Genomic DNA, 12,770 nt, shown 5'->3' with positions numbered 1-12,770 from the left:
TTGACATACTGGACCAGTGCAGACAGACTTTAGGTAGTTTTGCACATTGTACTTAGGCCCACTCTTTTTTTTTTCTTTTTTTTTCTTTATTCACTTTGTATCCCCACCGTGGTTCCCTCCCTCCTCCCGTCCCAATCCCTCCCTTCCTCCACCCTCTGCATGCATGTCCCTCCCCAAGTCCACTGATAGGGGAGGTCTTCCTGTCTTCTTTTCCTTCCTTCTAATCCTAGTAAATTAGGTCTCATCAGGAGAGGCTGCGTCGTCTTCTTCTGTGGCCTGGTAATGCTGCTTCCCCCTCAGGGGGAGGTAATTAAAGAGCAGGTCAATCAGTTCATGTCAGAGACAGTCCCTGTTCTTATTACAATGGAACCCACTTGGATACTGAACTGCCATGGGCTCCATCTGTGAAGGGGTCCTAGGTTATCTCCATGCATAGTTAGGCCCATTCTTAAATGTCACCTATGTGTTTTTTCCTCTGGAAATTCTTCATCTTTTCAGTATTACCCCTAGAATCCATCCAGTTCACTCATGACTGAGAACTTTACAGTTAGGGATCAAGCGGAATGCTAGGTTATATACCTGGCCCCTAAGGACCTCATTGTGTCTTTGGAGACTTGACTCACAGGGTTAGTCATACCTCCTGTGATGACACTGGGTTTGGTTTTCCCATCCATGACTTGTAAGCCATCAAGGTGGTAAAATGCAGCATTCCTTATCAGTGGAGGCTTGGACTATGCTCTAGCCACCATCAAGCCACATACCAGAGGACACACTCACGTCCATGCTCCCCTTGGCATTCCTTGCCATGAGTCAGGCAGGGTTTATTCTTGTTAAGTTACAAGATTGAGAATACAGTCTCAATCTTGTAGCCCAGAAGAGTTAATGAGTGAGCAAATGGATGACATTATTCCTTCTCCCAACAGATCTGTCAGTGGCTTACTCTAAAATAGTTATTGCTTATGTTTTTCCTAGTTATAACATACATACTACTGAATTTGATTTTGAATATTGCTTATCACTAGGATATAACAAGAAAGGAATCAAAATTTATAATCAGAAATTATAGAACTAAAAAAATCTTGTATCTGTTTAAATACATATGTGCTAAAAAATACTATTTAGTTTCCTCAAATTAATATTATAGTTATTTTCAAATTCTAGATGTTATTACTCAAATTTTACAGAATTATGAGTAGAAGGTAAGTTCTTAGTGACTTTTGTCCTACCTGATTTTTGTGCATATGAATAGCGTCATGAGTGTTACTCATCCTTTTTTGGCTCAATGTATCAAAAAGTTGGATTAGAAAAACTAAAACAGGGAACAGAACTTTCTTGGATCTGAGTGCGCACACTCTTCCAAAAAAGGACAACTTTGCAAACATGGAGCCTCTGAGCTCTCAGGAACCTACTGTTAGTTTTTCACAAAGAGCAAGTGGGATCTAAGTGTATACCCATTCTGATATGATGCTACAACCCTACAAAAACACAAAATCAGAAACCATAATATATAAGCAAAAGATCAACACAAGCCAGAAAATACCCAAACTTAGCAATATGGGACAAAATGTGTACAAAAATATTATTGAGTAACACTTTTCAAGAATGCTGACAGAGGAAAAGAAAAGTTAAGAAGCTATATGCAAATAATAATTATAAGTGGCTTATATTTATATCAAATAAAGTAGACTACAGTGCAAAGGAAGTTACCAAGGCCAAGGGGGACACTAAACAATGCACACAAGAATTAAATGAGTAAAGAAATAGGCAAGAAAACCAACATTTAAAAAACAACCCTCTGTTCTTGACCCTGTTGTCATAATAAGAAAAGCCAGCATTTCCCAAACAATTGAGAAAGAACGAGACTACTGCTTGGGAAAGACCTTCTTATCTGCTATCAAGGCCCAGTCCCTGTTTACAAAGAGAGCTGTGCTGGCCTGAGCTGGGATAGAGCAAGAGTGGAACATGAGAAAAGTGGTTAGGTTCTGGCTACGGTGTGAAGGTTCGTTGGCAGGATGCCTTGCTGTACTGTATGTAGAGGGTCGCAAAGCAGGTGCCAAGGATTGGAAGTAGTAGTAGGGTGGAGAGAGAGAGCAAGCCACTCCAAAAGCAGCTTGGGAAGGGCGGGGCTTCAGACCCATTTATGAATGGTTTTTAAAGCACTGAGACTAGACTGAGAGAGTGAGAGATGAGGTCTGAGGATGGTTAAAGGTCAAAGGTGAGGAAGAAGCCAAGAAGGATGAAAAGGCAAACAGAAAGAGGGAGACAAACCAGGTGAGTGTTAAGTCCAGAATGGAAGGCTGGGACACTGTGAATCCCACTGGGCACCTGGAAAGAAGCAGTTGCAAAGGAATGAACCAGCACAAGCTGCATTTCTATGGGTCCTAGGGAGATCAAGGGGGAAAACTGGAACAGTGAGTGAAACAGCTTTTAGAAGCAGTGCTATCTTAAAGGAAAGGATCAGAAGTTGAGAGTGAGATGGAGATGTAAAAGGAATCAAGAGAGGCTTTACGATGGGAGAAAAAGTGCATGTATTTCAGTGATAAAGGAAAGCCCTAGGAATGGGAGGGGCTGAAAGGTCATAGGAGGAGGGGCAGGAAAGCACTAGGGAGAGGTCTATGAAAGAAAGAAGCAGTGCAGAGAATCATCCAGTGGTTTCCTAATACAGTCCTACTTAGGAACAGTGATAGTCACAGGAGAAAGGCTGTGAGTTCTCATGCAGCTGGGAGGCTAGAGGTTGAATGGCAGACCTCTTCAACCTCATCTATTAAACTGGTATACTGCAGGCGCAAGACAACTCAGAGGATGAGCTGTGCAGGCAAGTAAAAGGAAAGAGGGGACATGGGGAGTCATTTCTGAAAAGGAGAGGAGACTTTTAGGTAGCACTAAGTCCCCTGGAGATGAGACCATTGTTGTGAACTGATGGCTTAGAGTCAGGGCAGAGATGTCCTTCTAGCACTTGCCCTGGACCAGGGGGACCTTCCTACCTTCCCTCATCTAGCTAGGACAGATATCCTTTAGCTATATATATGAAGGGATAGATTTTGACCACCTGCCATAGAAGAAGGGAAGGGAAGATGTTAGTGCAGGGGGGAAAGAGTCTGGGGAGCTGGACCGAGTCACCAGCTGTCTTTTTATGCTTTGATTTCCTTATCTTAGTGTTTTCTTTGGAGTTGCTCCTGTGTGTCCACCTGTTTTCATGCGTAACTGGTTTTCTTGTGAAATGAAGGTCCTATGCAATTTTCTTATCTCTTCCTTCACATGTCCTTTCAGGTTTGTGGTCCACCAGCCTTCAGGATGTGGGTGTAAATGGACAGTGTGGTGACATTCTTACCAGCAAAAGGTTCATGCTGGACATGCTGTATGCCCATAACAGAAAGTCCACAGATGACGAGGAGAAAGGTGATGGCGAGCCTGGGAGGTCTGTGCAGGAGGTGGAGGCAGTGGCCAGCCTCGCCACTAGGATATCCACTCTGCAGGCCAACTCGCAGGCCCCAGAGGAGAGCATCAAGAGGGTGGACATTGGCTGTTTGGACAACAGGGGCAGTGTGAAGGCATTTGCTGAGAAATTCAACAGTGGGGAACTGGGGAGGGGCTCCGTCTCTCCGGATGCAGAGTCTCACGACAAGGTCTCAGATACAACACCTGCACAGCTGAAGACTGAGTCTGATTACATCTGGGACCAACTCATGGCCAATCCTAGGGAGCTCAGAATCCAAGACATGGATTTCACCGACCTAGGGGAGGAGGATGATATTGATGTTCTGGATGTGGATCTTGGCCACCGGGAAGCCCCGGGGCCACCCCCACCACCCCCTCCCACCTTCCTGGGTTTGCCACCCCCACCCCCTCCACCCCTGTTGGACAGCGTGCCTCCCCCACCAGCCCCCGGTAATTTATTGGCTTCTCCTGTGTTCAACAGTCCTCAGAGCTTAGGGTGGTCCCAGGTACCCAGGGGTCAGCCAGCGTTCACCAAGAAAAAGAAGACTATCCGACTGTTCTGGAATGAAGTGCGGCCCTTTGAGTGGCCAAGTAAGAACAATCGCCGATGCAGGGAATTCCTGTGGTCAAAACTGGAGCCCATTAAGGTGGATACTTCCAGACTAGAGCACCTGTTTGAGTCCAAGTCTAAGGAGCTGTCTGTCACCAAGGTAGGCTGGGCCCTGGCATGTTTCTTTATTAGCAGAGGAGAAGAGCTGGAGAGGTTAATTCTTGGTGAAACATCCTGTCTTGTGTTGCTTTGGCTTTTCAGTAAGCAGTCTATGGGGCTTAGAGAGTCTAACTTTTCAGATAATATTCCTTGGATCAATGCTGTGTCAAAATGCAGAGTAGCACACCGGATTACACAGTAAAGACAAGCAAAAGGCTAATTCTGGGTGGCCGTGTAGCCCAGGAGCAATGGTAGAGCTGTACAAAGGAACCGAACTTGCTCACTTACCAGGTGCACTGAGTTAGAGACCTCAGTAGTGCTTTGAACTTAGCTGTAGCAACTCAGTGCTTCTGCAGGGGCAATAATTCAGTCTCTTTGGATAATCCTCCGAGAGCTGACATACTAAAACTGTCTATTTGGTAGCGACATATTTGCACCCCTAGAAGATTATATACGTGCTTAGGTTTCTTTTTTCTCTTGAATGTATGAGAACCCGCAGGCACCACTGTTGCAGTATTGTTAACACAGATGTTATATACAGTCATGCATGGGAGACACTATAAAATGACTGGACATAACACCATGCTCAGCAAATTCTGGTAGAGAAATTGCATAACAGATTATATTTCCCATGAGTAAGAGCTTTAAAAATGCCTCCATTTTATATCTCAACCCATTAAATGTATGTTTCAGGATATAATAGATTTTTTTTTAAAAAAAAGGCTAGACTCTCTCTCTCTCTCTCTCTCTCTCTCTTTTTAATTTGGGGTATGAGAAAGTGCTTTGTAAAGTCTGATGCAGACAAGAGTGCCCAACTGTTAGAGAGTGTGTCGTGACATAATTTATAAAGCTCATGCCTGAGAACTGTACGCCTGAGTCACAGAAGCAACTGCAACAATCTTTAACATGTTAAGTAAGTTTTTTATTTTTGTGTTGGGTCAGATTCATAGCTATCCTGGGCTACAGGTGGAAGAGGCATACAAGAGCTTATGACTGTGACTCAGTTCTATCCCCAGGTTGATTCAGCTATTCCTCATCAATTGAGCTGAGTATAAAGTTGCCTGAGCTGGGTTTCCAGATTAAGAGTCAGGTACCAATTCTGAAGACAAAACAATGTGTAGCATCCTCAGGACATGTTTTTGTTTTTCTAAGGAGGTACCGTAGCTGTTGCGAGATTCTGAAAGGCCACTGACTCAATTGGCCCCCTCCCCCTGCTACCTCCCTCCTTCATGCACTCACTTGGCTGACTGTGCTGCTGGCATCCTGCAGTGGCTCATCCCCTGGAAGTTGCTAGGGGAGGCTGCTTGTGGCCTCAGGACTGAGAATGGAAAGGGCGGCAGGTCAGTAGTGAAGGCGTGTTTAACTTCCTTTATGTTAAGATTAAGTTTCTGTGAGAAGACGTCACCCATGGGTCACTTCACCCATCTCCCTCTTTCTCTTGGTTTCACTATGGCTGACCTGGTTAGTGATAAGCTGTTGGCTCTGTCCTCTCAGTAGCCCAGAGCTCTATTCTTACCTGGAGTAAGTGATCACCTCTCAAAATACCACAAGGCCTTGCTAATGGATGAATGTGTGCCTAGGATTGGTAAAGCTGGAACATAAAGGAATAGTCAGTAATACACATTGGTGGGTTCAGCATCTTAAGATTTCAACAAACTGCAGATGAAATCATTTTTTTATATTCACTTTGTATCCCAGCTGTAGCCCCCTCCCTCATTCCCTCCTTCATCTCCTCCCATGCCCCTCCCCAAGAGGGGCCACAGAGGAGGACAGTGCAGCCAGTCCTGATGAGACCTGATAAGCTAGGGTCAGATGGAAGTGGAAGAGGTCCTCCCCTATCAGTGGAACCATTTTTTAAAAAGTGTGTATCTGTGCTGAACATTTAGAGAATGTTTCCTTGTCCTCATTTCTAAAACAATGCAGCAGCTAGTACATGGCATTTTTATTTTGCTAGGTAATAGTAATAATCCAGAGATTATTTCTCTAGAGGATTTCAAGGGTGATATACAAAATATATAAAAATCCATTTTATGTAAGGCATTTGAGAATTATTGTACTCTCTGGTGGTCCTATAACTAAACCCCTAGGGAGACAGAGGGACAAAACTAAAGTGAAACATTTATTAAATTGTTCCCAGAATGTTCTGCAATGAATCTTAGGAGCATATACCTTGGAGGGTTTTTGTTGTTGTTGTTGTCGTTTTTTTTTTTTGTTTGTTTGTTTGTTTGTTTTAAGAAAATATGAGCAGGAGCTAATTTGCAAAATGTTACAAAAAGTGAGAATGCAACTTAATATTAAAGCACCACACTGGAGAGGTGGATCCTTTTTGTATACGTTACCAGTTCAGATAAAACCAATTCCATGTCTGGTTTTGATCAGCGACCGTGATTTTCATACAGTCCAGCTGTAAACAGGCACTTCTGAACTCTGGCTCACGAGAAATTTTTCATTTAAACACAATAGTCTACTACAACAAAAAAATGAAATCAGCTTCGCAAAACAGCACGAAACAAAGGGAACTGGTTGTCCTTTCTATTGGAAAACCAGCACCAGACCAAAGTAATAGGGCACGGCTGTGATTATGCAGTCATGCCCACCCGAAGATTCATGCGCGAGAGCTGGTGCTGGGGGCACCACTTGTGAACATGAGAAGAACAAAAAGATGCCTTTCCTTTCTGGTTTCCTTTCAAAAATAGTTTGTGAAACAGAACCCACTTTCCTGACTTGGCAGCAAGTGTGTGTGTAGCTTTTTACAGGACCCTGCTCGTTGTGTTGTTTGGAGACAGAAACCCTGGGTCAAGCCTTTAAGGCTGTAGTTCTGCTGCTGCTCCGAGGTGTAGTGATATATGTTCAAGTGATTCCAGAGAACTACTTTAGGGCAGAGAGTCCCCAGAACGTCTGGGCTGGACAGAAGGAGCCTTGTGAAATGGCCTTCCCAATTGATTGTGTCCAACCAGGGCCTGGAAAACCCTCTACTCTCAAAGGGCACCTTCTTCATACCTCAGTTAACCACCAGACCAAGGCAAGTGTGAAGGAAGCAGGAGAATGGTTAGGAGAGGACCTGGTTTTGCTTTTGAAGACACCATGGTTCCTTGGGTTTATTTAGGGGTGGGTCTCCAGATGGATCTGCAGAAATTTGTTTAGCTCTGTATAAACTAATGTTTAACTATTTTTCCATTGCTGTAACAAAACACCATGATCAATAGAGGTTATACAAGAAAGATTTTATTTGGGCTTACAGTCGCAGAGAGGGTCAGAGTCCATGATGGCAGAGCAAAGGTATGGCAGTAGGAAGGGGAAGCTGAGGGCTCACATCTTGAAGTGTAAGCACAAAGCAGAGAGCAAACTAGGAATGGCTAGCTCCCAGTTACATGCCTCCTCTGGCAAGGCCACACTTCCTCAACTTACCCAAACAGCACCACTAAGTATGAACCAAGTATTCAAAAGCCTGTGGTCTCATTTAAACTACCCCATTCTGTTTACCCTGGCATGTCTTAGTACATCAAAAACCACTAATAGAGGCTTTTTAAAGAACCTTAGAGGTGATGATTTAATTGGCCAGGACAGAAGTCTCAACCTGGGTGAGACTTAGCAGGCCTGGAATTTATAGTATAGACCAGGCAAGCTTCAACTTTGCAGTCCACATTCCTGTCTGTTTCTCTCTGTGTCAGGATTACAAGTCTGCACAGCCTAGCCTGGGTGATTTTTAAATATCTGGGTGGTTGTGGAGTGGATCCGGAGCTTTTCAGTCCTGTCTTTAACATGACACATGGCCATAGCCTCTCAACCACCGTCCTCACAGTGACACCCTGGTCTGGCCTCTCCTCTGGGGAACAGACAAAGGCGCCTACACTTTATATTCATATCTGGGATACAGGGAAGTGTGTTATACCCTTTACAACTCCAGAAAACCCAAATTCTACCTCAAGATTAGAAGGACAACTTTTTATTCCTGTGTTAGTAACTGAGTCTTACTAAGTCCTCTGCTTATGGTCGTAGGAAAACATAGGATGCCCAATGTCCGTTAGTCTCAGCTATCAGAGGCTCAAAAACACAGGAAATCAATACTCCTTCCCCTTAACAGTAAGGCAAGCCTGTTCTGAAATTGAAAGACTTTTTTTTTTTTTTTAAATTTCATTCCCTCCTCTACCCATTTTTTAAAGACAAAGTCTTATTCTGAGCTCTAACTGGCCTTCAACTATTTAATTACCCTGGCGCAGCCTCCTGAGTACTGGGATTAAAGGCATGCACCACCATGCCAACTAAACATTTTATTCTTAACTGAAGAGTGTTTTGCCTTTATGTAGACTTGGCTTTTTTATTTGTTTGTTTGTTTATTTGTTTGTTTGTTTTTGTTGGAAAGCTTTGCTGTGTACTTCTTTATGACTCTTAGGGAAAGACTAGAAATATTCCAGCTTTCTCATCCTTGCAACATCTGCATCATTGCAACTTGTAACCTTGTAACTGTCAAGGGAGAGTTTTGAAAATATCCTGTGGTGTCATTCTTGGCGGGTGAGCAGGGAGTCCGGAGGCATGATTTACCATTTCTAGAATGGCCACGCTGAACCAGACCTAGACCCAGGGTCTCTGGCATTTGCTGCCAAGAGCCTCATGCACAGGCCAGTTGCCTTTCATGGAAGCACTCTCAGACTCAGCAGCATTCTCCAAGACTCAGGGAGTTCTCCAAATACAGCATATCCTAAGACGGGTTTCTATTTTCAATCACAGTTTCCTCAGGGGTGACAAGTTCAGGGTTTTCAATGTTCACTTCTTAAACATTTTTGATCCTCTCTTCCTAATAAAATGACTCTTAAAAAATTTCAAGAGTTAGCCCAAAACATAGCTCAGTAGTAAGAACAGTGCTTGCCTGCTGTATGCAAGGCTGTGATTTCTCTCAACAAGGAGGAAAAAAAAAAATCAAAGAGGTGATTTGTTGTGTCAGCATTTTAGCAAACTTTAAGCTTAATGAAAACTGTGTGCTGATTAAATGTGGCTTTCTGGCTTTTCTCATGTCGCCTGAATCTTCATCCTGCTAATTTCCAAAGCTGAATGACTGAGAGGCAAAGTAAGGGCCTTTCCCTAGGAATGTTGGCTGAAATCTGGGCATGATCACACTTTGGCCTCACTTCCTCCATAACTGTTCTAAAATCATTTGTTTTGGGGGTAATGGTTTGAGCTACTTTCAAACCCAGTTTCTACATCTCTAGACCTGAAAGCATTAGCCATCTGTCCCTCCACTAAGTGCCCTTTTCAGCTAAACCCAAGCATGGTTTAGCTACCCCAGAAATGTTCATTACCTTATCTCACTTTTTACCCTCTGGGAAGCCATCTGATACTCCGGCTTCTGGTTCTGGAGAGCGGATCCCTATTCAGTATAGCCAGCCTCTATTTGACTCTAGGGCTGCCGTTAACGGTCAAGGCCCACACCCTAAGCCTCAGCAGTCATCAGTCTCTGCGCAAGCAGCTGCCTCCTCTACTTTGCAGAAGTGCTTTTGTGCTTGTGTGCTGTCTTAAAGACCTTCAGCTCTGTCTTCCCGTTTCACCGGACCCTCACCCCTCTTGGCTTCTTTCCTGCCCATTCTCACTATGAGGTCTCTGTTCCTTAACCTCTGATTCTCTTTCATCAATCTTGGCTGTTTGGACACCTTAAGCTTTCCCTGCAGTGTTCTTGGTCAAGTGCAAAACAAATGAACAGAAAGCCTGAATGGCATCTAGGCCTGAGGCATGTCTCAGACACTGTCTTGGAGTAGGGATGCTAGGAGGAGCTATATAGTCTATCAAGGGAGAAAATGCTTAATAGGCTTCATGGAACTAAAACAGCCTGGAGCCATTTCAAGGTCCCTCCCTTCTTACATAAGCAAATCCCATTCTCCTTGAACCCTTCTGGACATGCTTGGAAAAGTAGCACGTTCTAACCCAGCCCTACAGCTATTTCCCTCAGAGTTCTGCAATGCCTACTGCATAAAAGCAGATGCAGCACAGAGATAGCCCTGCTTTTATGTCCAGCCATCCCACAGTTAAGCACTCTATGCCTGGAGCCTGGAGAGCAGATACTTTGTTTCAACATTCCTCCCACCTGGCCATTCTTGAAACTTGCTGAAGAGGAGGGCAGAGGTTGGCTGCCTTTAACCTTTAGTAAAAGAACTGAGACAGAAACCATCTTTCCTGTGGCCCAGAGCTGACCAATGGCATTTGAGGGCCCCTGGCCCTCCAGAGGGCATGTTCTTTTTAGTACTACAAGACAAGTTGTCATTTGAGAATTAGGCACCTTAAAAGCTACTTGGGAAATGGGAAAGTGAAGATGGGCGGTACTTAAACCTGTAAAGACAAGAAGCCAGTTGGAAAAGAGACTGTCAGTGCCCAAATGTGGCAGTGCAAGTCTGTTATCCCAGCCATCGGGACCCTGAGAGAAAAGGACCATGGGTTGGGGGCCAACCTGGTCTACTGAGTGAGTTATGAGACTCCCCTGTCTGTGAAATAAAGGCAGAGCAAACAAAACAGACTGTAAGCTCAGCTGCTACCTTGGCCACTTCTGCCTATGTTCAGGTTTTGATCTCACGGTCCACTGATATCTCGAGACTACTGCTGTCAGTAGAGGGAGACACATGCTGTATGGCAGTCAGGAAGAGAAGGTCTCCCTAGGTGTCGCTCTGGTCTTTCTCACCTGTGCCTCTGTCCCTGCTTCCTCCTTGACCTTTTCCTCAGGAGGAAGGCATCAGTGGATCCTCTGTAGGCCTGCTGTTTGTTTACTTGTTACAGTTGTCTTGACTTTGTTTGACTCTATTTCCTGTTTTGCTTACATGCTAGCTGTCACTCTGTCGTGTCAGACTTTGGTCCAGAGACTTCAGTCTTAGTGAGACAGACCAGCCGGGCTGTGCTGTAGGATCCTTTCCTGTGTCAGTGTGCTGCCCTGCTTTTTCACCCCTGCTGTCTCAGGGTACCAGCTGACTGGGGGAATAGTACGCAAAGCTCCATAACTAATCAGAAAGAGATTGTTAGTACTTAGCAAAAAGTTATTAGTGGCTGGAAAGATGGCTCAGTCGTTAAGAGCACTTGTTCTTTCAGAGGACCTGGATTCGTTTCCCAGCACTCACATGGTGGCTCACAAGCATTCGTAACTCCAGTTCCAGGGAATCCAGTGCCCTTGTCTGACTTCCAAAGATACCAGGCATGCACACAGTAGACGTACACACACATGCAGAGTTGGGAGAGCCTAGGAGTGTGTGTAGGACCAGTCTGTTTCTCCTCGGTAGCCCACAGCCATAGTGTTAGCCCCAGGTAGCTCATCTGCCCCTGGCTTCAGAGGAGCCATTGGAGGGCTCTTCCCTGCAGGGTGTGGTCAGAGGCACTCCCCCCTGCTGGCTTGTGAGGACCTTCAGGGTACCGCCTCATCTAAGCTCACTCCTGACAGCTCCTAGCCTGAGCAGAATGACTTGCCTCCAGACTTCCTCCCTTGGGCCTGGCAGGATTCCAGATACTCTTGAGGGCATAGTTGGAGAGTCCTTTCTTGCTGACCTGGTCTTTTCAACAAGTGGCAGCTGCCCTGCCATTAGAGTCCTTGCTTAGTGAGCACACGCCATCACTGGGTGCGTCTTCAAGAGAACCACCCTACTTTCCTCATCTCTGCCATCCTACAAGTGTTTCATTACACCAAACAGCCACCTTCCCAGATGCATTTGCATCAAGGGAAGCCCGAGCAGTTGTGGAGGTTTGCTGGACCAGTCTCGTCCCACTTCCCTTCACTGCCACCTACATATAACTTCCTGGCGGCTGAGGGGGAAAATGGAGACAACTTGTGTCATAGTGCTGGAGGTGACAAGCATTGGCTTAGCTCCTCACATCCTGTGTTTATCTGCCAGGGTGGCCATAATAAAACACCACATGCCAGGCTGGAGACATGGTTCCATCATTCCATGTGTTGTACTTCCAGATGACTTGAGTTCAATTCCTAGCACCCACATGGTGGCTCACAACCATCTGTAACTCCAGTTCCAGAGGATCTGACACTGTCTTTTAAACTTCACAGGCACCAGGCTTGTACATGGTACAAAAACATACATGTAGGCATACTATTCATACACATGAAATAAATCTAATTTTTAACTACTATATACTCGGTGATGTAAACAACAGAAATGTATTTCGTACAGTTCTGGAGGCCGTGGAGTTCAAGATGAAGATGCTGGCCAGGTTAATTTTGCCAAAGGCTTTCTTCCTGGCTTTTAAATGGCTTCTTTCTTGCTGTGTTTTTTTTAAGGACCCCAATTCTATTGGGAGCATTCCATTCTTACCACCTTATCTAAACCTCTGAAAGCTTTGACCTCTGCTACTAGATTCTATCTCTTTGGAAATTAGGGGACCAACAACTGAATTTGTGGAAGGAATACAAACATTGAGTTTCAAAGGTATACAAATTGAATTCCAGCCATATGCTAGACCTATGCTAGCCACAATTATGAGTGAGGCCCAGGGCCTGCCTCTGAAGAGCACCCATGCCCTTGGGAAAGCCACACCACAGTGTTCTGTGAGGATGCCAGGACACTTTTTGTTCTTTATTGTCCTCTTTGGGTCTGTTCCCTGCTTGTCACTCATCCCTTTTTATCAGCACATGCTTTTTCCTCCC

At 44.8% G+C, this 12,770-nt stretch overlaps 1 protein-coding gene across 8 annotated transcripts in view; it reads left to right on the top strand.

Annotated features, from left to right (window-relative positions):
• Fhod3 (formin homology 2 domain containing 3) overlaps positions 1 to 12,770 on the top strand; it is a 410,673-nt gene that overhangs the window by 363,078 nt on the left and 34,825 nt on the right. For all 8 annotated transcript variants that reach the window (XM_060377581.1, XM_060377579.1, XM_060377576.1 and 5 more), the window contains one exon: positions 3,271 to 4,148. In XM_060377581.1, coding sequence (XP_060233564.1) covers positions 3,271 to 4,148 — 878 coding nt within the window. The remainder of the gene's footprint in view (positions 1 to 3,270; positions 4,149 to 12,770) is intronic.

Source organism: Meriones unguiculatus, chromosome 2 (assembly GCF_030254825.1).
Source record: "Meriones unguiculatus strain TT.TT164.6M chromosome 2, Bangor_MerUng_6.1, whole genome shotgun sequence".
Taxonomy (NCBI): Eukaryota; Metazoa; Chordata; class Mammalia; order Rodentia; family Muridae; genus Meriones; species Meriones unguiculatus.
This window is presented reverse-complemented; position numbering and strand designations above follow the sequence as displayed.